General features: G+C 46.6%; 1 protein-coding gene across 1 annotated transcript in view; it reads right to left on the reverse strand.

Annotated features, from left to right (window-relative positions):
- Positions 1-827: 827 nt before the first annotated feature.
- LOC132831165 (ras-related protein R-Ras2-like) overlaps positions 828-27,749 on the reverse strand; it is a 39,240-nt gene continuing 12,318 nt past the window's right edge. Inside the window, exons 2-6 of the mRNA XM_060849175.1 lie at positions 7,228-7,315; positions 5,545-5,647; positions 2,588-2,696; positions 2,303-2,421; positions 828-1,180 (exon numbers count right to left, since the gene is read on the reverse strand). Coding sequence (XP_060705158.1) covers positions 1,096-1,180; positions 2,303-2,421; positions 2,588-2,696; positions 5,545-5,647; positions 7,228-7,315 — 504 coding nt within the window. The 3' untranslated portion in view covers positions 828-1,095. The remainder of the gene's footprint in view (positions 1,181-2,302; positions 2,422-2,587; positions 2,697-5,544; positions 5,648-7,227; positions 7,316-27,749) is intronic.

Below are 27,749 nucleotides of genomic sequence, written 5' to 3' on the forward strand. Positions count from 1 at the left end.
CACACACACAGACACACACACACACAGACACACACACACACACACACTCTCTCCTTTAAGTATTGATTGGGAGGTTCCTCTACCCAAAGATGCTGAGGTCAATTGTACTGCCCAGCCTTGGCCAGGCACAGCCCAGTGTCAGTACAGAGACAAACCTGGTGCCTGTAAAGTCTTAAAAAGAAACAGAACAGGAAAATGCTGGTTGCAGAAACTGGAATAGTTTCAGACACCCATATGGCACAATGGGCACAGAGGAAAGCTCTCTCACTGCTCTGTGCCAGAATCATGCCACAACCTCATGGCAGCCCCAGTGCCCCCACTTTCCACATGGTAGCTCCCAGGGTGACCCGGAGGTCAGGTCGCGATTCAGAAACCGTTTTGCACCCTGGGTCGGTATCGATTAGGAGCTGATCTGGAATCAGAGTCTCTGGTTGGTCTTTCACCATCAGGTCCTGGCAGAACCCATTCCCCAAAGTCCAGCCCATCCAGTGACCATGGCCCTTCCAGGAAGAGAGTAAAAGATTGGGACACCCCCACCCTACCCCCCACCAAACCCCCCCACCGTACCCAAAGACAAATTAGAAACACAATGAACATGTACACCCGTAGTGTCAATTCCAGTAGGACATCATCAACCCCAGCAGGCACCTCCTCCCTCTGCCCCAATCCTCCACACCCTCAACACAGTTGGTGCTTAAACGTCTACCCTCTCCTGCCTGGATGGTACCCACCATTCCCCACCAGGGCTCTGCAGCGTTGCACCACAAAAAGAAAAGGAAGATCAAACAGGCATTTTCCCTCCCCTACCACCCACCCACTCACCCCCCCCCCCCACCCAGAGATAGAAATTCGTGAAAGGTTTAAGGAAGACAATAAACTAACTCCAGCAACAAGTTCCTCAGTTCCTTGACGGAGCGGCAGCCATCTGACGAGGTGGTGGTGAAGGTGCGGATGGCAAAAGTCTTCACGGTGGTTCCACAGTGGTCAGGAAAAGAGAGGGGCGAGTGAAGTCAGTTATGTTGTGGAGGGGAGGAGGGAGGGGACCAGATTCACAGAGGGAACCCAACTCCCGGCGAAGACAGAGGAGGGGGAACGTCACAGGAGAGTACAGGGACAGCCGTTGGACTCTTTCGAGGGCTTGGGTTGTGGGCTAGGTGGACCCTCCAACTCCTGAAATTTCCTGTTGGGAAGGATACAGAAAGGAGTTAACATACTCAACTGACATCATCAAACTTGGGGTGGGGGGGCTGGTGGTGCCAGAGAGACTAGAGAAAGCATGCGAGGCAGTGACTCAGTGCTATTATGCTAATCCAAAGACTCAGGTAAGTTCTGAGGTCCCAGGTTCAAATCCCACCACAGCAGATGGTGGAGTTTGAGTTCAATTAAAAATAAAATCTGGAATTAAGAGTCTAAAGGTGACTGTGAAACTATTGCCATGGGGTGGCATGGTGGCTCAGTGGTTAGCACTGCTGCCTCAGTGCCAGGGATTCCAGCCTTGGGTAGCTGCCTGTGTGGAGATTGCACATTCTCCTCGTGTCTGCGAGGGTTTCCTCCCACAATTCAAAGATGTGCAGGTTAGGTGAATTGGCCATGCTAAGATGACCATAGTGTTCTGCGATGTGCAGGTGATGGGCATTAGGTGGGGTAAATAAAGGATAATAGGGAAATAGGTCTGGGTGGGTTACTCTTCAGAGGATCGGTGTGGACTTGTCGGGCCGAAGGGCCTGTATCCACACTGTCGGGATTCTCTATGAAGAGGAAAAGTCCCATCTGGGGCACTAATAACCTTTAGGGAAGAAAACTGCCATTCTTACCTGGTCTGGCCAACACGTGACTCCAGACCCAGAGCAATGTGGTTGACTCTGAAATGCCCCCTGGGCAATAAATGTTGTACAACTCGGTGGCACCCTTGGCATAGGCCAAACCAGCAAAACAGACCATCCCACATTCAATCCTGGCAGCAGAAACAGCACCCAAGTGTTTTTAGCTGTAGTGGGGACAAAATTCTGGAAGGGGGGGGGCAAGGGATTCAAAACCCCAGCAACAGCTGAAAGCTAAAACTAAAAATCCTGGAACCACCCATTCATGCTGCTTCTATTGTTTCTTCTGCACTGCAATGATATAAAATGGACCCCCTTGACCAAGGTTTTGGTCAACTCTCCCAATGTCTCAGATTTGGTACAGTGACACATCGGAGGTGATTTAATGACATTAAAGGCACTAAAGCAACTTCCTGATAGATACCAACATCTAACCGAGTGAGAGTATAGCTTGTTCCTGAGCGAGTGCTGAAGGAGCTCACCGTATGGCCCGCACCAGGCTGTGAAACGCGTTGTCTACATTCAATCGGATTTTTGCAGAGGCCTCCAGGTAGGTTACCTTCAGCTGCCTTGCAAGACTCTCAGCCTCCTCTTTCGTGACCTATCATCCGAGCACAGGACAGAGGGTTATCCACTAATCCACTTCCCGCCTCCATCTCCGCCTTGCTCCCCCGACCCCAATCGCGCCTTGACCCCCCCTCTCCCCCAACACCCGCTCCACCTCACCTCCCCCCCCACCCCCACCCGCCCCCATCTCCCCCTCTCACCTGTCGCTGATGCTCAAGGTCAGCCTTGTTCCCGATGAGAATCATGGGAAATTCGTCCCGATCCTTGACACGGAGAATCTGACGGTGAAACTTACTGATTTCATCAAAACTGAGGGGGGGGGGGGGGGGGGGGGGGAGAAAAGAGGAAGAGTTTTAGTTTTGAATTTCATTCTGGAAAAAAGTGTGAGCACCACTGAAGGGTGGGCAGTGACCACTGACTGGGCACTGATCAACTGGGCGCCAATCAGGCACTGAAGGGTGAGATCGCTCAACAAGCCCAACCCTCTCCCTGTCTAACATCTCACACAGGCATGAGGCTGGGGCATTCCCTACACTCCAGGGAGAGGGGACCAAGGGCTGTCAACTCTTCAGAACAAAGTCTACAGTCTAGAGGACTTTGAGATTCACTTCCTGGACAACTCCTAATCAGCAATACCCTTGGGAGAAACATCATCAGATCATTAAGGGAAAAAAAACAACTTTGTATTTCCCCCTCTCCTTTGTTACCAGCCCTAATATTGATTGATTGTTGAGAGTGTGGTGCTCCAAAAGCACAGCTGGTCAGGCAGCATTCGAGGAGCAGGAGAGTTGACGTTTCGGGCATAAGCCCTTCATCAGGAAAAGGGCTTATGCCCGAAATGTAGACTCTCCTGTTCCTCAGATACTGCCTGACCTGCTGTGCTTTTCCAGCACCACACTCTCAACTCTGATTCCCCAGCATCTGCAGTCCTCACTTTCCCTCCTGATGGATTTATTGTCGCATGTATCTAAGTACAGGAACAGCTTTGTTTATGAGCAGTACAGGGAGACCATAGTAAGCAAGTTGAGAAGATTTGTAGAGATTCCTTGAGAGAACCCAAGGAAACTCAAACATACAAACAGAAAGCAGGCTACACCACCAGAGTTTCATTTGGAGCTCACTGAAGATGTTACCGAGTAGGGTGATGAAACATCTGAAAATGAACCTTCCAGCTCAGCGAGCAAGCCTACATCCAGATCATAGTAAGCAAGGATGTACAGATAGATCAGAGAAACTTAGATATTGTACGGGGTGTTACACTGCACGGAGTGCTACACTAGGCAAGAGCAATGTAAGCAAGGACAGCATTATTTAAGGCTCGAGTGTCCATTAAACTGTCTAATGGAAGCTGAGAGAAAGCTGTTCCTGACCCCGCTGGTGCGTGTGTTCAGGTTTCTGTACCTTCTGACTGACTGACTATTGAGAGATAGCAAAAGGCCTCTTTTTTTTTCTTTTTTTTTGTTGTGTGTGTGCAGGTGTAATCCCCTGTTTATTTTTTTTTCTTCTTTTTTTCTTTTTTCTCTTTTCTCTTCTTTTTCTTTTTTTTTCCTTTTTTTTTAAATTAACCCCCACACTACCACCTAACTGCGGTAGTGCTTATTATTTTTAACCCCAGCACCCATGGTGTGTGTGTGCACAGGTGTGAGACACAGTGAGAGACAAGGTGTACAAATCTTTATTCAATTTCCACCACCAGGAAAAGTAGGAAAACACCCAAGTGGCCTGTGACGAGCAGTGCCCTTCACATCAAAGGGCAATGCTGTGTGATCAAAACAGTGAAGGGGAGGGCAGGGACTAAATCAAAATAGAGTTGGAGGGGGAAATGATGCACAGCAAAAGGCCTCTTGACTGAATCAAGCACTATTCCATTGGGTGTATCTTGCCAATGAGCAGGAGATAGCAAGCGAATGGATGGCCAATAGCAAGGGGGTGGGGGCAGGGCAATTAGAGGCTTGCAGTCATGTGATGACACCTCCAGGAATGCAGTTGGCCAGATTTGGGAACCTAAATCAGAAGTTCTAACTGGTTTTATGACATCGAAAGCACAGGCTGTGGCCATTTTGTCAGTGAGCAGTCAACACAACACCTAGTATTTTTGTTCAGCCCTTTCAGTTCCTCATCCTTGGGTTCTCATCAAACATCATTTCGGAGTTATTTCTGAAGTCAAACTCCTGCACTTTTTCACACACAGTGTATCAGGCCCAGACATCTCCAGCAAAAATAAAGGAAGCTCCAAAACCATCTCCCTCTGCCCAATAAAACCAGGAGGAGACAAGGCAAATGGACAAATGTTATGGGTACAGTCCAGTAAACAACATAATGACCAGCCAGGACTTTGTCAAATCCTCCTTGTAGTGCTGTTACAAAAAGGGCTTGAGTTATAAGGAGAGGTGGCTGAGGGGTGACCTTATTGAGGTTTATACAATCATAAGGGGATGGATAAGGTGAATAACAAAAGTCTTTTCCCCAGGGTGGGGGGGGGGGGGGGGGGGGGGGGGGGGGGGCTGGTGGTGGTGGAGTGGGGAGTCCAAAACTAGAGGGCACAGGTTTAAGGTGAGAGAGGGAAGATTTAAAAAGGGACCTGAGAGGTAATGTTTTCACACAGAAAATGGTTTGTATGTGGAATGGACTGGCAGAGGAAGTGACCAATGCAGACATAGTTCCAACATTTAAGAGGTATTTGGACAGGTACATGGATTAGATTAGATTACTTACAGTGTGGAAACAGGCCCTTCGGCCCAACAAGTCCACACCGACCCGCCGAAGCGCAACCCACCCATACCCCTACATTTACCCCTTACCTAACACTATGGGCGGTTTAGCATGGCCAATTCACCTGGCCCGCACATCTTTGGACTGTGGGAGGAAACCGGAGCACCCGGAGGAAACCCACGCAGACACAGGGAGAACGTGCAAACTCCACACAGTCAGTCGCCTGAGTCGGGATTTGAACCCGGGTCTCAGGCGCTGTGAGGCAGCAGTGCTAACCGCTGTGCCACCGTGCCGCCATACTGACAGAATGGAGAGGAAAGGTTTAGAGGGATATGGGCCAAACACAGGCAAGTGGGACTGGTTCAGTTTGGGCAAGCCTGGTCAGCATGGACAAGTTGGACCGAAGGGTCTGTTTCTGTGCTATAGGGCGCTACGAACATCTTACCTTCCCCGATCATTGATGGCAAAGACAAGGAGAAATCCTTCACCCGAACGCATATACTGCTCCCTCATTGCTCCAAATTCTTCTTGACCAGCAGTGTCCAAAACTTAAAGACAAAAAGAGAGAGAGAGCAGGAAGGAGAGGGAGGAAGGGAGGGAGAGGGGGAGGAGGACAGACATCAGTAATTAATGAGGTGAGCATCGAGAGATACTTTCTCATTAGAAAACTATTTAATACAAGTAAGTCTGCAGGGTCCTTTTCACAAGTTTGCACAGCGTGTGCCAGCCCAGGCAAGTTTCAGTCAGAGTTGCCATGGTAACCAACTAAGGAAGTTACCCCATACTGACAGAATTAAAATTCTTTCATGGTTAAGCTATGCACTGTGTGAGGAGGCACTAGGACCACACCAGAATCTCCCCGATGACTAACAGCCTGTTGCTCCGTGGGGCCTATAGTCAAGTTTGAGCCTGACCGTCCGTTCGGTCCTAACCCTGGCCCTTCCCCACCCTGCATGCCACCTTTAATCCTTCCCCCACTCTCTCAGCTTCCCAAACATCAGCCGGGGGGGCCAGAGAGGGGGGTGAGGGGGGAGGAAGAGAGAGAGAGAGAGACAGAGGCGAGAGTGGGGGGGGGAGGGGGGGAGAAAAGAAAGAAGCATGAAGACAGAATAAGAGAAGGTAGGCTCAAGAGTGAGAGAAGATAAGTGTAAGTGGGATAGAAAAGGTCAAGAGACAGAAAAAGAGAGAATTAGATTTCTGTTTTAAAAGAGGGAAGGTCGAGTTCCCTGTCATTCTTTCTCTTTCCAGCTGAGGGTAGTAACTGTTGGAGGAATACAGACCCTGCGGGCCCAGGGGCACTCTGGTGTCCCCTGTGAGTGGTCATCCATCTCAAACAAGCCCAGACAGGAACATACTCATGGATTAGCAGGAAAGACTGGCTGCGAGCAAAAGATTTCCTTCAGAATCCACCTAAGATTCAGGCTTTTGGAGAATTATGTATCTTTAAAGGAAAGAAACCTAGTTTATGGTCAAAATACCCCCCTGACATTTATACCAGGACCACTCAAGACCACTTTCCTTCCATTGGCAAAAATGAAATTGATTAAGTGCGCTGTAAAGTTTCAGAATGTGTTCAAATCCCCCCAAGGCCACAGCCCTCCCTAACGCTAACCTTAGCATTCTTCCAATTTTGCCCCCTTTCCCATCATGCACTACCTTTGTCCCATCAGATGTAGAGACCCCAAACTCCGGAATTTCCTCCGAAATCCTCTCCATGCATCTCTGTCCACACCACCCTCCCATGAGTGTAACCAAGCTTAAAACAGGCCATTCCCTCAGTTGGCCTAACGTAGGGTGACACCAACAGCATGGGTTCAATTCCTTCCAGACCAGGAGACCCGGGTTTAGATCCCACTTGCTCCAGAGGCGTGTCATACCGATTCTGAATAGATTAGAAAAATATTTATCACAAGCGATAACCTTCTGGCGCCAGACTCTATCTTATGACACTCCCCTGAAAGGCCTGGGGGATGTTTTGCAATCAATGCCAACTTTTATTGGCAAGGTCTAGCAAGCCCCCAACATCAGATGATACTTGAGCAGTTTGAGATGTGCAGTCAGCTGGAGAGGGCTACCTTCTCCGCGCAGACTGAGAAAGGGATGCTGCTTCACAATGTGGGTGACTTACTGTCCAGTCTCGCTGCCCGGTCATCAATGACACATTGCTTGGTGTAGGAATCCTCAATGGTTGGGTCATAATCGGATACAAAATAAGACTGAAATCAAAGAGAGCAAGAGATCCACAGTTAAGCAATAAATGAATAAAGCTGAATTAACAAAAGATAAATAAAGCTTGTAATAAGAGAGAAAATCTAAAAGATACTAAATTATATCCACACCCTTTGGGACTTCCTGGAAGAAGGGTTACACCCAAAACGTTGACTTCTCCCCCTCCTGATGCTGCCTTTCTTGCTGTATTCTTCCAGCCTCCTGCCTGTCTACTCTGGATTCCAGCATCTGCAGTTTTTTTCCTCTCATAGAAATTTACGAAATAAATTCAAGAGTTGGCCATTCGGCACGTCTCACCTGCACCACCATTCAATACGATCATAGCTGATCGTGCAATCTCAGTATCCCATTCCTGCTTTCACCCCATAGCCCTTGATCACTTTAGCTGTAAGGGCCATGCCCCGCTCCCTCATGAATATATCTAATGTACTGTCCCCAACGGCTTCCTGTGGGAGAGAATTCCATGGGTTCACAACTCTGAGTAAATTCTTCCTCATCTCACTTCTGAAATGGCTTACCCCTTATTCTTAGACTGTGACCCCTTGTTCTGGACTTCCCCAACATCAGGAACACTCTTCCCACTTCTAGCCTGGCCAGTCCCATCAGGACTTTGCATGTTCCCCTGAGAAACGCCCTCCCTCATTTCTTCAAAAAACAGACGAGTCGAAATCCACAAAAGTGATAGCGACTTTCAAAGGGCAGTGCTGCGTTAAAAATGAAATATGACCAATTGAAGACACAGAGGTACTCAAAATCGCAAGAGGAAAAGAACTTGGAAGAAAATGGCCACGTGTTCAGCCATTTGATCAGAGTGAGAAAACGACAGGTCTCTTCACGAGGGCAAAGTGGAGGGACAGCCAAACAGGGGCAGGGTGTCGCTGTGATCTAGTCAAGGCAGATGATGGACATAGTGGTTGCAGACACATGACCGTTAGTGTTGTGGGGGGGGGCAACTGGGCAAGACAATGACACAATGACCCTAACAACAGGGAGGCAGGTTCAATTCTAGTCTCAGGCGACTGTCTGTGTGGAGTTTACACATTCTCAAAGATGTGCAGGTCAGGCGGATTGGCTAAACTGCCCCTAGTATTCAGAGATGTTTGGTTGGGTGCATTAGTCGGGGTAAATGTCAAGTAATAGGGTAGGGGAATGAGTCTGGGTGGGATATTCTTTGAAAGATCGGTGCGGGCAGGTTGGGGCAAATGGCCTGCTTCCACACTGCAGAGATTCTATGATGAAAACAAAGTTCCCTTTCTATGATAAAAACAATGAGCTATCATCTGAAAGCAACAGATGAGGAATTAAACCCATTTCTTTCCTGTTGCACCTTTAAGGGAGTCAATCAATCAATCAATCACTTGCCCTGGAACACTCAGCTCAACACTGACACACCAATAATGTGCTACGCTAACAGGCATTCCAAATGTTAAGAAAGATTAATTCTTGCTCCAAGGATTCTGCAGTCCGGTCACGCCCCCAACAAGATCTCATTAATGCTGATCTCTCTTAAACACAATTATTTTTTGAGATCGTTTCAATCAGCTTGTTCTGATGTATTTTGACAAACATCTGAAGCAGGTGGGACTTGAACCAGAGGCAGGGACAATACCACAAGAGCCCTCCACAATCATTTTTATAATCTATTTTTTCATAGGATTTGGGTATTGCTGGTTGGGCCAACATTTACTCCCCCTCCCTGACAGCCCAGAGGAGAGTTAAGAGGTAACCACGTCACTCTGGGTCTGGAGTCACATGTAGGCCAGACCAGGTAGAGGATGGCAGATTTCCTTTCTTAAAGAACATTTCACCATCTGCCAGAATGAGATTCGAACCTTTTTAATTCACTCAGGACATGGGTTTCACAGGCTGGACCAGAACTTAAGTCTAGCTGCCCTTGAGAAAGTAGGGGTGAGCTGCCATCTTGAATCGCTGCAGTCCATGTGCTGTGGGTTGACCCACAATGTCCTTAGGGAGGGAATTCCAGGATTTTGACCCAGTGACAGTGAAGGAACAGCAATATATTTCCAAGTCAGGGTGGGGAGTAACTCAGAGGGGAACTTGCTGGGGGTGATGTTCCAGTGTATCTGCTGCTCTTGTCCTTCCAGATGGAAGCACACATAGGTTTGGAAGGTGCTGTCTGAGGAGTCTTGGACAATTGATGTCCCCAGAATACTAGAGGTTATTATTCAGTGACATCACCACTACAGCACCACCTCCCCCTGAACAGCCCAGGAGGTTACATTGCAGCTGCTGGGGTGGGATTTGAACCAGTGGCCGCCAGAACGTTTGCCTGATCCTTTGGATTACGAGCCCATTGACGCTGCCATTGCAGTAAAATACACAAGAGGCTGCAGGATAACAAGGGCCTTATAATTTTACCATAGCTTCAGAGCTCAGGTTGTCCCAGAGAGCTTTACAACCTCCAATGAACTATGCGTGAACATAAAAACGTAAGAAAGAGGAGGAGAAGGCCATTTGGCCCATCGAGCCTCCTCCTCCATTCAATAAGATCATGGCTGATTGTTATCGTGGACTCAGCTCCACTTGCCTGCCTGGTCACCATAACCCTCAATTCCTTTGCTGTTCAAAGAGAAAATCTCTCTTTTCCGTAAAGACAGTCAACAAGTTGGTCTCAACTGCCTCACTGGGCAGAGAATCCCTCAGATTCCCAAATCTCGGTGAAGCATTTCCTCCACAACTCAGTCTTCTACCCCCTCATTTTCAGGCTATGCCCCCTAGTCCTAGTTTCACCCGCCAGTGGAAACAATCTATTCCCTTCAGAATTTTATATGCTTCTCCAAGGTTCTTCTAAATTCCAAAGAGTATAGCCCCAATCTACTCAGTCTCTCCTCATTAGGCAACCCTGTCAACTGTGGGGCTACAGTGCACAGTGAGATCCCACAAACAGCACCATGAGAAGGGCTGGTTATCTATTTATTCAATAAAAGATGAAGGAACTTTTGCCTGACACATTAACTGTTTCTCACCACAGGTGCTATCAGACATTCCAAGATTTTTCCAGTATCTTCACTTCTATTTGAGATTTACACAATATTTAATGTTGCGTTTTCAAAAAGTGCCTTGTGTTGATCGATAAAATGCACCGGGGAGAACAGGGTTTGGTGCCCTGTGCTGTTTACCCAAAAGGCAGCACCTCTGACAGTGTGGCACTCCATCAGGACCGCACCAGAAAACCAGGCCGAGGATGTGCGCCGCAGCATGGAGCTCAAACTCTTGACCTTTGGGACTCCGAGGGGATAGGGTTGACCCCTGAATCTGCAGCTGACGTGCAGTCTGTAAATGACGCATCTCTCAGTAGCCCACGCAGAAACACATGTACAAATGAGCCAAACTGAGAGCAAGGCTTTCGTAAGCATTTAAATGACAGCTAAATGAGCAGGCATTCCTGACACAGCCTTGCTGTTAACTAAGTGACTATTAATAATACTGTGAGAACCTAAATATCACTTTCACATTTTCCAATCACAGCCCTTTTTTGCTGACTCATTTCCTGGTGGTGGCTCAATGCCAGGGTGGGGAAGTGGGAGGCTGTTTCCCTTCATGGGCAGTAAGCTGATGCCCAGTGTCGTCCCCAAACTTATCCTCCCACATGGATCAGGACTATCGTCACCGCCCGTCCCAGCAACAATTAACAATAAAGATCCTAACACTTAGGAACCTGCTCAAAGAAAAGGGAAAGCAGTTTCCATTATCCAAATGACATGGAGCGAGAGGCAGAGCTTTTAAACAGGAGCTAGGCCCCTCATCATATCATGACTATGCCAGCTATCAAGCATCCATCTATTCTAAGCCCGTTTTCCAGCATTTGGACTGTAGCCTTGTATGCTATAGTTATTTCATGATTTGGAGGTGCCGGTGTTGGACTGGGATGTACAAAGTTAAAAATCAAACAACACCAGGTTATACTCCAACAGGTTTATTTGGAAGCACTAGCTTTCAGAGCTTTGCTCCTTCATCAGGTTGTTGTGGAGCAGGATCACAAGACACAGAACTTACAGCAAAAGATCAGTGTCATGCAACTGAAATAATAACCTTTTGTGTCTTTGATCATGCTCCACGTCTACATGACGAAGGAGCAAAGCTCCGAAAGCTAGTGCTTCCAAATAAACCTGTTGGACTATAACCTGGTGTTGTGTGATTTTTAACAATTATTTCAAGTGATAATCAAAAAATGGTTCTTAGGATGTCTTGAGGGTTCCCACTTCTATCAGCTTTCCACCTCTGGGTGAATTAATTTCTCCATAAATCCTGCTGATTACCCAGAGACTGTGCCCACTGGTTACTGACTCCTCTGCAAAGGGGAACATTTCTCCCAGTCTATGCAGAAGTGTGCATGCCCCAGACTCTCTCTAAGGGACAACAACAGCCTATCTAGTTTCACTTCATCGCAGAGTCACTCCGGACCAGGCTAGAAACTGGTGCTGCCACTAAGGCAATCTTTTTCATAGAATCCTTACAGTTTGGTTTTAGGGAGGTAGGAGGAATTATTCTCTGCAGGATTCCCAGCCTCTGACCTACTCTTGCAGCCCCAGTGGGTCCAGTCTAGTTTCCGGTCAATGGTAACCTCCCGGTTGCTGATAGTACGGGATTTATGATGGTAATGTGCGAGAGGCGTATGGTACATTAATTTTTTCTGTTTAAGAGCTTGAACTTAAAACCAGTAGCATGTAGGTATCAATCTATCTTTGTGAAGAAATTTAATAATTAACTGGATGAATTGCCTTGGAACCATGATTTCAAACCAGTACATGGCCCCTGGAGTGTTAATGCAAGTTTGTTTACATTGTGGGGATTGACAACAGGACAGGGAAAACATTGACAGAGAGCTTGCTTTCGGGTTTAGAATAATCAAGGATTGATCTTTAACTTTGTAAGAAGAGTAGTTGGAAAGAAATGTGACTGAAGACAGATATTGGTATAATCTCGCTTCATAAGTAAATCACTCAGAGCAATTGAGGGAATAGTTTACCTCAGGGAGTGGTTTAGTTTGTGAACCTTTCATATCAGGAGTTTTTGAATAACCGATGCAGATTTCTAACTAAAGCTGAGTGTGTGTAAGAACTTAGTCATGTGAGGATTCAAGAGACAGGTGAGCTGTCAGAGCAGGAACACAGGACGAAACAGTTAAGTTAAACCTACAAGTTTAATTGGGAAGGGAAATTTCTCTGGGGTGTTGACTAACTGAGAGTGATGGCTTTAGGGTGGAGATGTGTATTTTTTGATCTTTCAAAATGTGCTATATTTATATAACTTGATGAGCTTTATTTTATTTTTATTTCTTTTGTGCAACCAACTTCTGCTTTATGTTAAAACCCAAATCCTCAGCGTGGCTTGCCTATCTGTCAGGGAGAAACAGCCAGGTTAGATTGAAAAAAAAAGTGATCCATCCCCTGGCATGACTCAGTGGTTAGCACTGCTGCCCCACTGCACCAGGAACCAGAGCTCGATTCCAGCCTCGGGTGTGGATCTTGCACATTCTGTGTCTACGTGGGTTTCCTCTCTCATTCCTAAGATGTGCAGGTTAGGTGGACTGGCCATGGGAAATGCAGAGTTATAGCAAAAAGGTAGAGGATTGGGTCTAGATGGGAAACTCTTTCGTAGGGTTAGTGTGGGCCAAATGGCCTGCTTCCACACTGTGGGGATTCGGATTCTGGTTCTAAGCCAGATTTCATTCTGGGATCTGGGTTGTCCAGTATTAACATTACCTGGAATCAGAACAGTAAGGCCATGGATAATGAAGGGGTGATGGTTAGATTCTGTCTTGTCGGAGATGATTTGGCTCTGCCTGGGACAAATGTGATCCACTACTTATTAGTCAAAGCCTGAATATTGTCCAAATCTTTGAACATTGGCTGCTTCAGTATCTGAGAAGTCATGATTGGAGCTGAACATTGCACAGTGAACATCCCGACTTCTGACCTTGTGACAGAGGGAAGGTCATTGGCGAAGCAGCTGATGGTTGGGCCTAGGATACTCCTGAGGAAATCCTGCAGAGGTGTCCTGGAGAGAAGAAGGTGTCTGACCTCCGTCAACCTCAACTTTTTTTCCGATGTGCCAGGTATGTCTCCAATCGGCAGACTATTTTCCTCTCAATACCCACTACCTCCAGTTTTGCCAGGGCTCATTGAAGCCACAGTTGGTCAAAACAGCCTTGATGTCAAGGGTGGTCACTCTCACCCCACCTACGGAATTCTGTTTTGTCCATGCCTGAACCAGGCATTGACGTCAGGAGCTGAAGGACCTTGGCAGAACCTAAACTGACCATCAGTGACTTCACTTGCTTGATTTTCTGTGAACCTCTGGACATCAAGAGATTACATGCAGCACTATACAAATGCAAGTCAGAGTTATAGAGATGTACAGCACGGAAACAGACCCTTTGGTCCAACCTGTCCATGCCAACCAGATATCCCAACCCAATCTAGTCCCACCTGCCAACACCCGGCCCATGTCCCTCCAAACCCTTCCTATTCATGTACCCATCCAGATACCTTTTAAATGTTACATTGTACCAGCCTCCACCACTTCCTCTGGCAGTTCATTCCGTACACGTACCACCCGCTGTGTGAAAAAGTTACCCCGTAGGTCTCTTTTTATATCTTTCCCTTCTCACAAGTGTCTATCAAATAATTTACTGCATATAAAAGATTCAAATCATTGAGACAAACAACTTGTATTTATATAGCACATGACAATAAAGGGTTTTCATAACAGGACATTAATCTAACAGTATCTGACATTAGGCTGAAGCAGGAGAGATAAGTGAGCGTCTGGTCAAAAAAATAGGTTGCAAACAGCATCTTAGAATCATAGAATCCCCAGAGTGTGGAAGCAGGCCATTTGGTCTATCGAGTCCACACTGCCCCAAAGAGCATCTCACCCAGACTCACCCTATCTATGCTATTCTTGTAACCCGCATTTCCCATGGCCAATCCACCTAGCCTACACAGCTTTGCACCATGGGAGGAAACCCACGCAGACACGGGGAGAATGTGCAAACTCCACACAGAGTCGCCCGAGGGTGGAATCGAACCCAGGTCCCTGCTGCTGTGAGGCAGCAGCGCCCCCTTTCGTCAAAAGGGAAAGCTGGTGAGAATTCCAAAATCAGAATTCTCAAGTTTCGGCTTCTGGACAGTGAATAGTTTGGAGTGGAAGTGTCACAGTGGAAATGGGAAGTGACTGGGAGATGCATAGGAGGGGTGAATCGGAGGTCTAGCAATCTCAGGGACTGTAGGGGCTGGAGATTGTTCAGTTTTTTTTTCTTGCTCCTGTGGAACTTTGGACAGAAACCTTGAAACATGAAAAATAGGAACAGGAAAAGGGCCATTCAGCCCATCAAGCCTGCCCCACCATTCAAGAGCTGATCATCCAATTCAGCACCATGTCCATTTTCTCCCCATGCTCTTTGATACGTTTAAACCTAAAGAATTCTATTGAACTCCTTCCTGAAAACTTTCAATGTATTGAACTCAAGAATTTTCAAAAATTTGAAGGGTTGCTGGTAAATCAGCTGGTATCATGGGGAGGCTGAGAGGTGACCTTGTAGGGGTTTAGAAAATCATGAAGAACATGGATAGGGTTAACAGACAAAGTTCTTCCCTGGGGTGGGGGAGTCCAGAACGAGAGGGCATAGGTTCAGGGTGAGAGGGGTAGAGATATAAAAGAGACTTAAGGGGCAACATTTTCACATAAAAGGGTGGTGTGTGTATGGAATGAGCTGCCAGAGAAAGTGGAGGAGCTGGTACAATTACAACATTTAAAAAGCACCTGGATGGGAATATGATTAGGAAGGGTTTTGAGGGATATGGGTCATGTACTGGCAATTGGGACGAGATTAGTTTAGGATATTAGATTAGGTTAGATTAGATTAGATTACTTAGTGTGGAAAAAGGCCCTTCAGCCCAACAAGTCCACAACGACCCGCTGAAGCGCAACCCACCCATACCCCTACATTTACCCCTTTACCTAACACAACGGGCAATTTAGCATGGCCAATTCACCTGACCTGCACATCTTTGGACTGTGGGAGGAAACCGGAGCACCCGGACGAAACCCACGCAGACACGGGGAGAATGTGCAGGTCCCCTGATAGACAGTCAGCACTGATCCTCCGACAGTGCCCACTCCCCCAGCACACAGACAGACAGTCTCCTAAGTCGGGAATTGAACCCGGGTCTCTGGCGCTGTGAGGCAGCAGTGCTAACCACTGTGCCACCCATATCTGGCTGGCATGGACGAGTTGGACTGAAGGGTCTGTTTTCATGCTGTACATCTTGATGTGTGGATGACTGGAGTTTGGGACTTCCCCAAAAACAACCCCAAATCTGGGTTGCTTTCTCCGTTTTCCTGAGTCCATGAAAAGAGGGTACAATTTATTTCACAGAAATTCGACAAAACGTGCATTTGCTATGAGTCTGTTTCCTGTTAAGATTCATTGGTTGCTCCTGATCTGAGGTTTATAGTTGGCTGTAGTACACACTGACACACGCTGTTTCACAACAGGACAGGGTGGGGAGTTTACAGAAAAGCACCTTTTCCTGCCAGTGTCGTATAGCAAGCCCCAACAGGTTTGACTCCAAAGTTCTTGCAAACAGGCCCAGTCTGTGCCTACAGGGCCTTTATTAGACAAAGCACAGTAAAGAACAGAGCTAAAATACACGCAGCCAGCTCAGTAACACGCCAACCCTACACCAAACACCAGCAGCCATGTTTCAACGGGCAGCACGCTCAACATTTTTAAGAATACATTCACAGGATGAAAACATCGCTGGCTAGGTCAGCATTTCCTGCCCATTCCCAACAGCCCCGAGGTGAAAGCGAGCCCTGCAGATGCTGGAGAGTCAGAGGCGAGATTAGAGTGTTGTTGGAAAAACACGGCAGGTCAGGCAGCATCTGAGGAGCAGGAAAATCAATGTTTCGAACATGAGCCCTTTATCAGAAATGTTTTCCCAATGGCACACTTTAAACTGCCCTCTAGGCAATTAGTGTCAAAGAGTCAACCACTTTGCGGTGGGGTCTGGAGTCACATGTAGTCCAGGCCAGGTGAGGGTTTTTTTTTTAAAAAAAGATTACTTACAGTGTGGAAACAGGCCCTTCGGCCCAACAAGTCCACACCAACACGCAACCCACCTAACATTTACCCGGGTGACAGTTTCTTTCCCGAAGGTCTTTTAGCGAATCAGATGGGATTTTCCAACACTCGACAATGGATTCACAGTCAGCTTGAGACTCTTAATTCCACATTTTTATTAAATTCAAACTCCATCTCCCATAGTAAGATTCAAACCCAAGCCCTCACAGCATTAGCTGGGTCTTTGCATTAACAGCCTATGGGCGTGATCACTGGACTATGACCTCCCTGAGGTGGATTCTGGGTTCAGCATAACAACAAAAGAAACAGGAGCAGGAATAGGCCATTTGGCCCATCGAGCTTGCTCCACCATTCAATAAGATCATGGCTGATCATTTCAGGGACTCAGCTCCGCCTACCCACCTGCTCACCATAACCCTTAATTCCTTTATTGTTACTCTCCCTGTCTTAATAACATTCAACAAGTTGGTCTCAACTGCTTCACTGGGCAGGGAATTCCACAGATTCACAACCCCTTGGATGAAGTCCCACTCCATCACCCAGGCTGATAACACGGCCCTGTACCGAGAGATTGTGATTCTGTCAAACGCAGAGTTAAACACAGGCCCTGTCCACCCACCTCAGACAAACAACCCCACAGCAGGTTTCAAAACAGGTAAGGGACAAAAACTGCAGATGCTGGAATCCAAAAGTAGACAGGCAGGAAGCTGGGAGAACACAGCAAACCAGGCAGCAGCAGGAAGTGGAGAAGTCAATGTTTCAGGTGTAACCCTTCTTCAAGTCCCAGAAGAAGGGTTACACCCGAAACTGTGACCTCTTCACCTCCTGATGCTGCCTGGCTTGCTGTGTTCTCCCAGCCTCCCGCTGGTCTACCTTGGATTCAAACAGAGCACCCAGCACCCCCAAGCCAATCCTTGTGCCTCAAGACACCACCACGCCTCTCAATTGCTCTCCTCACTTTCTGTGGGATCTTGCTGTGTACAAATTGGCCTTTCCTTTCATTGAGCCAGTGACCTCACTGCAAAAAGTACATCATTGGCTGCAAAGCATTATGGGAAGCCCGGAGGATGGAAGAGACGCTGTAGAAATGACAGTAGAGTCTTCCCTGCAGAAGGTGGACGGGAGCTGTGCAGGAAACTACTCTCACAGGGTGGGGCCTGTCGGTAACTGGAAATAAGATGGGAATGGGAAGGAATTAAAGTCAGTTCCTATTCACTGTTCAAACACAACATCACAAAGTGACAAAATTCTCTATTCCTGAGATGCAATTCCTGATGAAGGGCTTATGCTCGAAACGTCGAATTCTCTATTCCTGAGATGCATATCACCCTCACCTTGACCTCCTTCCACCTATCCCACCTCCATCGCCCCTCCCCCTAGTCCCTCCTCCCTACCTTTTATCTCAGCCTGCTTGGCTCTCTCTCTCTTATTCCTGATGAAGGGCTTATGCTCGAAACGTCGAATTCTCTAATCCTGAGATGCTGCCTAACCTGCTGTGCTTTGACCAGCAACACATTTGCAGCAGACATGAGAAATGAATCAACATTACCCTGTAACTACCAGCAGCTTCTCTGGAATTATCCTGACAAAAGAAACCAGAAGCATGAGGCCATTCAGCCCTTTGAGCCTGCTCACCATTCAGTATGATCACAGCTGATGCACTATTTTCAATGCTACATTCAATGTCTTTATAATCTAAAAGTTTACAAATCTCAGCTTTGAATATAGTCAGTGACCTGGCCTCCACAGTCCATTGGGAGCGTGGGAGTGGGGGTTAGAGAAATTCCACACTTTCACTACCCTCTGAGGGAAGAAATGCTCCCCCATCTCAGTCCTAATGGTTTGCCCCATTTCCTGAGACTGTGTCCCCCAGTTCCAGGCTCCCCCACCCAGGGGGAACATCCTTCTAGCATCTAGCCACTCCAGTCCTTTCGAATTTTATACATTTCAATCAGTTTCCCACGCCCCCAATCTTTCTGGACCTCCCACACCTGGCGCTGGGGGGAGGGGAGGCCAGGAGATAATAAGTGCTCCCAAACCCACATCACAGTCCCAACGTGCATTGAGATCAGGCCCCAACACTGGTCCTCCAAGTTCATCAATACCCCATCCACCCATTTCCTCCCCCTGCCCTTTCTCCATTGGTCATTCAACATGACCATCACTACAGCACTTGGTCTAAAGGCCAATTGGAAACTCATATCACCTGCTTGATGATGTCAGTCAAACAGCCTGTTTATTCAAGATGCTTTTCTCTCGATAAAATAAAGCCCAACCTCAGCTTAAAACATCGACAGGTTCAAAGTGAGACCTCATGCCTGAAGCATCTAACCTGAGATATCACCTCTTGTACACGGATGACGCCTTTCGTTATAAAAGGGACAAAGACTTCAGATGCATCTGGATTTTGCATTTTAAATCAGCAATCTACCTCCTACCTGACTAAAGGATTCAACAAGGGCAGAAAGTTTTAAAGTTAACTTTTTGTTTATAAATACTGTGTCTTATACCTCGCTATCATACCATGTCTGAGGAAGGAGCTGAGCGGTGAAAGCTTGTGATTTCAAATAAACCTGTTGAACTGTAAACTGGTGTCGAGTCATTTTTGACCCTATTCTATCTCCAATATAGGAATGATCCCCAACTTACAGACACTTGTACTCCTGAATGAGATCCCATACAGGTGTAATTTTAAAGACCCATGCTGGATGGCACGGTGGTTAGCACTGCTGCCTCTCAGCACCAAGGACCTGGGTTCGATTCCAGCCTCGGGCAACTGTCCGTGTGGATTTTGCACATTCTCCCCGTGTCTGTGTGGACTTCTTTCCACAGTCCAAAGATGTGCAGGTTAGGTGAATTGGCCATGCTAAATTGCCCATAGTGTTCAGGGATATGTAGATGATAGAATAGGGGAATGGGATACTCTTCAGAGGGTTGTTGTGGACTTGTTGGGCCGAAGGGCCTGTTTACACACTGTCAGGGTTCTAACACTTCTAAAACAAAATGATACGTACAAACAGCGTCTTGATTAGATTAGATTATTTATTAGATTCCCTACAGTGTGTAAACAGGCCCTTCAGCCCAATCAGTCCACACCGATACTCCAAAGAGTAACCCACCCAGATCCATTTCCCTCTGACTAATACACCTAACACTACGGGCAATTTAGCATGGCCAATTCACCTGACCTGCACATCTTTGGATTGAGAGGGGAAATCGGAGCACCCGGACGAAACCCACGCAGACACGGGGAGAATGTGCAAACTCCACACAGAGTTGCCTGAGGCGGGAATCAAACCTGGGACCCTGGTGCTGAGAGGCAGCAGCGCTAACCACTGAGCCACCGTGCCACCAAAAAAAAAACCCAAAGAACTGCAGAACATGGACATCAGAAGCACAAACACAAATGAAAGCTTTTGCCAATAATTTTAGTTTTTAATCCTTTATGTCGTCCTGCATTGGGTATATAGAATCAAACAAAAACATCCTATAGTGTGGAAGCAGGCCATTCAACCCATTGAGTCCATACCAACCCTCCAAAAAGCATCCCAATCTGACCCACCAACACCCCACATCCTGGTAACCCTGCATTTCCCTTAGCCAACCCATCCATCTTGTACATCCCTGATCACTTCACGCAATGTCCCATGGCTAATCCACCTAACCTGCACATCTTTGGATTGAGAGAGGAAACAGGAGCACCCAGTGGAAACCAACACAGACACGGGGAGAATGTACACATTCCACACAGACAGTCACCCGAGGGTGGAATTGAACATGGATCCCTGGCACTGTAAGGCAGCAATGCTAACCACTGAGCCACTGTGCTGCCCATGTTCTGACTTGTGTACAAATTGGCTTTTGAACAGTTTCCAGAATGGAACTGATTCTCAGCCTGGAGACTGCCCGTACTTACAGCTAATTAAAATTAAGAAACAGCTAAGTGAAATGCAATATTATCCTTGATCTTTCTAAAGTTTCCTCATGCATCTGGAGTCTCAAATTCCAGGGAAATCCTGGAGACTGGGTAACCTCGTTTTTGATAGTTTTCTAGTGAGCTCTTTGACCCTTGCTATGGGGTCACATTCAAATTAAGTGCATTAACAATTGACTATTGCATCCATACTCCACAACTACCTTCAAGACAGTAGAATAATAGACTCACAAAGGATTCATGTCAGGACTGACCAAGCCCTTCTACAGGTCATCTCATGAGGAAACGTTGAGCAGGTTGGGCCTAAAACCATTGGGGTTTTAGAAGAACGAGAGGCGACGTTATTGAAATGGCAGAACCGGAGGGGCTTTGATGGAGCAATGCTGATAGGGAGCATTCCCTCTTCTGGGAGGGATCTAGAATTGAATGACAAGGTTTAAAAACAAGCAGTGGGGTCTTCAGTTTAAGACAGCTCAGAATAAATTCCTTCTGAAGACCCAGTGTGTTCAGAATTTCTCCCTCAATGATTGGTGCAGGCTGGGACCTGAGTATATTCCAGGCAGTGTTAGATCGCTGATTGACAATGCAGGCACTGGTTGTGGAGGACTATTGGAAGGACATTGTGAAACTTGAAAGGGTTCAGAAAGGATTTATAAAGGGGGTTGCCAGGGTTAGAGCTATAGGGAGAGGCTGAACAGGCTGGGGCTGTTTTCTCTGGAGCATTGGAGGCTGAGGGGTGACCTTATACAGGTTTAGAAAATCATGAGGGGCATGGATAGAATAAATAGACAGGATCGTTTCCCCTGGGTGAGGGAGTCCAGAACTGGAGGATAAGGGTGAGAAGGGAAAGATTTAAACAGGACCTAAGGAGCAACTTTTTTTTTTTTTACACAGAGGGTGGTGCGTGTGTGGAATGAGCTGCCCGAGGAAGTGGTGGAGGCTGGTACAATTACAACATTTAAAAGGCATCTGGATGGGTACATGAATAGGAAGGGGTTGGAAGGATATGGGCCAATTGCTGGCAAATGGGACTAGATTAATTTAGGATATCTGGTCGGTATGGATGAGTTGGACCAAAGGGTCTGCTTCCATGCTGTACATCTCAGACAGACAGACAAAGTCAGGCAAAATTCAGATCTTATTGTATAGAAGAGCTGGCTCAATGAGCTGAATGGCCTGTTTCTTATACTCAGTGACACCTCAGATTCTCGGAAAGAGGTTTTGGATGTGTTGCTCAATGGCATCAAGATCTCCATTGCCAACTCCGGCTGAAAGGATTTGGCAAGAGCAGCTTCTGAAGGGAGTGAACCTTTCGAAACACAACACGACTATTTATCCACCACAAAGGCAACTCAGAGCAGGGCACAAGTGAAAAAAGACTACACACCCATGTCATATCATCTTTAAAATCAGACACAGCTCGACTTTTGCCAGTGAGGGACTTATCGTTCTGCGTTGCCATCACCTCGACAGATGACCAAAACCATGCTCAGTGTCAACTACGGCACCTGAGGTGACAGGGGACTGGGAGAGGGAGGCTTCAGGGCACTGGAGAGGGTTGACAAATGCAGGACCCACCACCTTTGCACAACTGTCTCACCCAAGGGCAGAACGCCCACAGGATGGCTAATTCAGAGACCGAATCCAAGTCCCACCATGGCCATCTCACTTTGCAACAAAAAGAAAAATTGGAACTGGACGTAGGTTTGCTCACTGAGCTGGAAGCTGAGCTGCAGCAGATGAGAAACATTTTGGAATCAAACTGGGAGCCATCAAAAGAGTCACAGAGATTTACAATAAGGAAACCGACCCTTCAGTCTAACTCATCCATGCTGACCAGATATCCGAAACTAATCTAGTCCCATTTGCCAGCATTTCGCCCATATCCCTCTAAACCCTTCCTATTCAGATGCCTTTCAAATGTTGTAATTGTACCAGCCTCTACCACTTCCTCTGGCAACTCTTTCCATACACACACATCACCCTCTGAGTGAAAAGGTTGCTCCTTAAGTCCCTTTTAAATCTTTCCCCTCTCACCTTAAACGTGCCCTCGAGTTCTGGACTGCCCCACCCCAGGGAAAAGACCTTGACTATTTACCCTATGTCCCTCATGATTTTATAAACCTCTATAAAAGGTCACCCCTCAGCCTCTGATGCTCCATGGAAAACAGCCCCAGCCTTTTCAGCCTCCCCTTATAGCTCTAATCCTCCGACCCTGGCAACATCCTTAAGTAAAAAGTGAGGTCTGCAGATGCTGGAGATCAGAGCTGAAAATGTGTTGCTGGTTAAAGCACAGCAGGTCAGGCAGCATCCAAGGAACAGGAAATTCGACGTTTCGGGCCAGAGCCCTTCATCAGGAATGAGCAGGTCATTCCTGATGAAGGGCTCTGGCCCGAAACGTCGAATTTCCTGTTCCTTGGATGCTGCCTGACCTGCTGTGCTTTAACCAGCAACACATTTTCAGCCAACGTCCTTAAGTCCTTTCACAACATCTTTCTCATAGCAGGGAGACCAGCATTGAACACAGTATTCCAAAAAGTGGTCGAACCAACATTGTGGCTACACAGGACGTGACCTCCCAACTCCTACAGTCAATGCACTGACCAATAAAGGCAAGTGTAACAAGTACCTTCTTCACTATCATGTCTACCTGTCCACCTGAGACTGGTGAGCCCGTCATCGGTAGTGGGCAAGTTGTTGGAGGGAATCCTGAGGGCAAGTATTAACACGTATTTGGAAAGGCAAGGAATGATTAGGGATAGTCAAATGGCTTTGTGCATAGAAATCATATTTCACGAACTTGAGTGAGTTTTTTGATAAGTAACAAAGAGCATTGATGAAGGCAGAGTGGTGGACGTGATCTAAATGAACTTCAGTAAGGCGTGTGACAAGGTTGACTATGGGAGAATGGTGAGCAAGGTTAGATCTCAGAATACAGGGAGAACTAGCCATTTGGATACAGAACTGGCTCAAAAGGTAGAAGACAGAAGGTGGTGGTGCAGAGTTGTTTTTCAGACTGGAGGTCTGTGACCAGTGGAGTGCCACAAGGATCGGTGCTGAGTCCTCTACATTTCATTTACATAAATGATTTGGATGCGAGCATAAGAGATATAGTTAGTAAGTTTGCAGATGACACCAAAATTGGAGGTGTAGTGGACAGCAAAGGTTACCTCAGATTACAAAGGGATCTTGATCAGATGGGCCAATGGGCTGAGATGTGGTAGATGGAGTTTAATTTAGATAAATGTGAGGTGCTGCATTTTGGGAAAGCAAATCTTAACAGGACTTATACACTCAATAGTAAGGTCCTAGGGAGTGTTGCTGAACAAAGAGACCTTGGAGTGCAGGTTCATAGCTCCTTAAAAGTAGAGTCACAGGTACTTGGGATAGTGAAGGCGGCGTTTGGTATGCTTTCCTTTATTGGTCAAAGTATTGAGTACAGGAGTAGGGGATCATGTTGTGGCTGTACAGGACGTTATTTAGGTCACTTTTGGAATATTGCGTGCAATTCTGGTCTCCTTCCTATTGGAAAGATGTTATGAAACTTGAAAGGGTTTAGAAAAGATTTACAAGGATGTTGCCGGGGTTGGAGGGTTTGAGCTGAAGGGAGAGGCTGAACAGGTTATAGAAATAGAAAATAGAAAAATAGAAAAATACAGCGCAGTACAGGCCCTTCGGCCCTCGATGTTGCGCCGATCCAAGCCCACCTAACCTACACTAGCCCACCATCCTCCATATGCCTATCCAATGCCCATTTAAATGCCCATAAAGAGGGAGAGTCCACCATTGCTACTGGCAGGGCATTCCATGAACTCACGACTCGCTGAGTAAAGAATCTACCCCTAACATCTGTCCTATACCTACCTCCCCTTAATTTAAAGCTATGCCCCCTCGTAATAAGCTGACTCCATACATGGAAAAAGGTTCTCATTGTCAACCCTATCTAAACCCCTAATCATCTTGTACACCTCTATCAAGTCACCCCTAAACCTTCTTTTCTCCAATGAAAACAGCCCCAAGTGCCTCAGCCTTTCCTCATACGATCTTCCTACCATACCAGGCAACATCCTGGTAAACCTTCTCTGCACCCATTCCAGTGCCTCCACATCCTTCCTATAGTATGGCGACCAAAACTGCACACAATACTCCAGATGCGGCCGCACCAGAGTCTTATACAACTGCAGCATGGGGTTGGGGCTGTTTTCCCTGCAGCGTTGGAGGCTGAGGGGTGACCTTATAGAGGTTTATAAAAATCATGAGAGGCATGGATAGGATAAATAGACAAAGTCTTTTCCTTGGGGTGGGGGAGTCCAGAACTAGAGGGCATAGGTTTAGGGTGAGAAGGGAAAGATATAAAAGAGACCTAAGGAGCAACTTTGTCCACACAGGGGTAGGGGCAGTGGGCCACTCCTCAGCCCATTGGCCCATCTGATCAAGATCCCGTTGTAATCGGAGGTAACCATCTTTGCTGTCCACTACACCTCCAATCTTACTAACTATACCTCTTATGCTTGAAATGTGTGAATAAATTTCAGATCACATAAAAACATAGAAAATAGTAGGAGCAGGCCATTCAGCCCTTCTTGCCTGCTCCATTATTTGATGTATTCATCCAACTCCCTATCCCATTCCTGCTTTCTCCACCATACCCTTTGATCCCTTTAGCCCAAAGAGTGAGACCTAACTCCTTCTTGAAAAAACGTGTTTTGGCCTCATCCGCTTTCTGTGGGGAGAGAATTCCACAGGCTCCCCACTCTCTGGGTGAAGACCTTTCCCTTTATCTCAGCCCTAATCCCTCAGCAAAGGACCGATCATCAATACAAGCAAGAGCAGAAACACAACACTCACACTCATTGGAATCTCAGTACCAAGTTTCACAAATTTCAAGGGCTTTTGATGTGACATTAAATTGTATAAAAAGATCCTATGGTGCTATTGTGAGGAAATGGGAGCAGAGCTCTCCCTGACCAGCACAACGTCACATTTGGTAAATGGCTTAGTTATTGTCACATAGTTTGTGCGAGTTTACTGAATACAAACTGTTCAGTGATTACATCACAGCCAAATACTTTTGCCAGAGCTCAGGTGCTCAATGTCAAGTTGCCATTGTCTTACCAGACCAACAGGGTCTGCTCTCCCCTTGGAGAGACATGACTAGTGATGGTTTAGCTGAGGTTCACCAAGCCTCAGGTGGGGGGGTGGAATAAGATAAGTCCTTAAAATGGTAACATCATCTGGTGATGGGAATTGAACTGACGCCGTTGGCAACAACACACTGCTTCACAAATCAGCCATCCAGCCAACTGTACGGTGGTAACGTCCCTACTTCTGAGCCAAGAGACCCAGGATCAAGTCGCAACTACGTCAGAGGTGTGTAATCACATCGCCAAGCAGGTTGGTCACAAAATTCATTCAAAACAATAGGTCCTTTTGTAAAGTATTTTGGGATGATTTGAAGTCACCAGAGGTGCAGCAGAAATAGAAGTTTCTTTCCTTTGAAGAAGGGACACTGGGATAAGGATTGGGAAGAGAACTGGGATAAGGATTTCTGAGAAGTTTCACTATTAAACAGGAGGTTAAAGGAGCCGCAATGGATCTTGCCAACCCTTGAATCAGATCTTACACAATGTACAGCTCATGGTCCCCATTTCTGTTGTGCCCTTGAACAGTCCAAAAATCCTCCAACCTTCAATACCCAGAGCAAAAGGAAAACGTAAAAACCTCTGGTGTGGGGAATCCAAAAGATTCACACCTGTCTGAGTAAATAAATTGCTCATCATATCCCAAAGTTACGGCACCTTTTCCAGAAACTGTGTCCTCATGTTCAGGATTGACTACCATTGTATCTATCCCTCCAATCCCCTTCAGCATCTTCCCTGTTTCACTGGGATCAACTCAGTTTTCAGAACTGCAGATGGGACAGTCACAACATCTCATCACAGGGTAACCCCCTCAACCTCACTGTGGGTCACACATTAATATGGACAGAGGGTCGGCTAGGTAATAGAAGGTAGGAGAGTTGGGATTCGAGTGAGGCATGTTCAGGATGGCAGCCTGTAACTAGTGGAGTCCCTCAGGGATCAGTGCTGGGGCAACAATTATTTACAAAATACATTCATGACTTGGGCGAGTGAAGTGAATGCACTATTCCCAAGTTTGCAGATGATACAAAAACAGGTGGTAAGCAAAGTGCTGTGGATGGCACCAGAAGTCGACAGGGCGATATAGACAGAAGGCGAGTGGGCAAAAACATGACAGATAGAATATAACGTGGGCAAACATGAGGTTATGCACTTTGACAGGAGCAATAGAGGAGCTGAATATTATTTAAAACAAAGAAAGGCTACAGAAGGAGGATTTGGAACTTTTGTGCATGATTCACAAAAAGTTCACACCCCATTCAGTGGAAAAGCAAATGGATCGATGGTATTTATTTCAAAGGGAAGAGAGTATAAAAATAGAGAGGCTTTGCTAAAAGTATAAAACCACTTGCTAAATCACACCTAGGACATTGAGAGCAGTTCTGGTCCCCTTATCCAATGAAAGATACACTGACATTTGGAGGTGGCCCAGGGAAAAGTTCACTGGGTTGATCCTGGGTATGGAAGGAGCGTCTTACGAAGAGAGGTTGAGTAGGTTATCTTTGAACTCATTGGAGTTTAGAAGAATGAGAGGAATCCTTCCTGAAACACACAGGATTCTAGGGGATTTGGCAGGATAGATGCAACGGTCATTTGCCCAAGTGAGAGACACTAGGACCAGAGGCATCATCTCAGATGAAGTTTGGACTAAAAACGAGGAGGAATTTCTTCTGAGGTTCGTAAATTTATGGAATTCTTCTCAGACTATGGCTGTTGAGGCTGGATCATTAATTATATTCAAGGCTGAGAGATTTTTAATCAACAAGAGAATCAAGGATAATGGATAAAAAGTGCAGGAAAGTGGAGCTGTGATATATCAGATCAGTCATGATCTCATTCAATGATGGACTGAATGGTCTATAAGATGTAGGAGCCCATCTAGCGAATCTTTGCTGTTCTGCCTCAACATAAACGTCTTCTGCTTCAGCCAGGGAGAACTGAACTGAACTGAACTGAACTGAATGTAGTCCCTGATGTGGTCTCACCAAAACCCAAAAGAACCATAGCAAGACTTCTTCACAGTACTGGAAGACCAAGGTGGGGTCATCTACCCAACTGAAGGGCTTGAGGCTGACACTGGGCATCAGAAATGGATACCGTCTTGCACCCTTCACTATCGAAGAGCAGAAATACAGAAATGAAAGAACAACATGCTGTCCGAAAGGGCATTGGAAATAGATTCATTTGTAACTTTCAAAAGGGAATTGAACAAACACTGTAAAGAGGAAACGGAT

This window comes from Hemiscyllium ocellatum, chromosome 33, assembly GCF_020745735.1.
Source record: "Hemiscyllium ocellatum isolate sHemOce1 chromosome 33, sHemOce1.pat.X.cur, whole genome shotgun sequence".
In the NCBI taxonomy this organism is placed as follows: Eukaryota; Metazoa; Chordata; class Chondrichthyes; order Orectolobiformes; family Hemiscylliidae; genus Hemiscyllium; species Hemiscyllium ocellatum.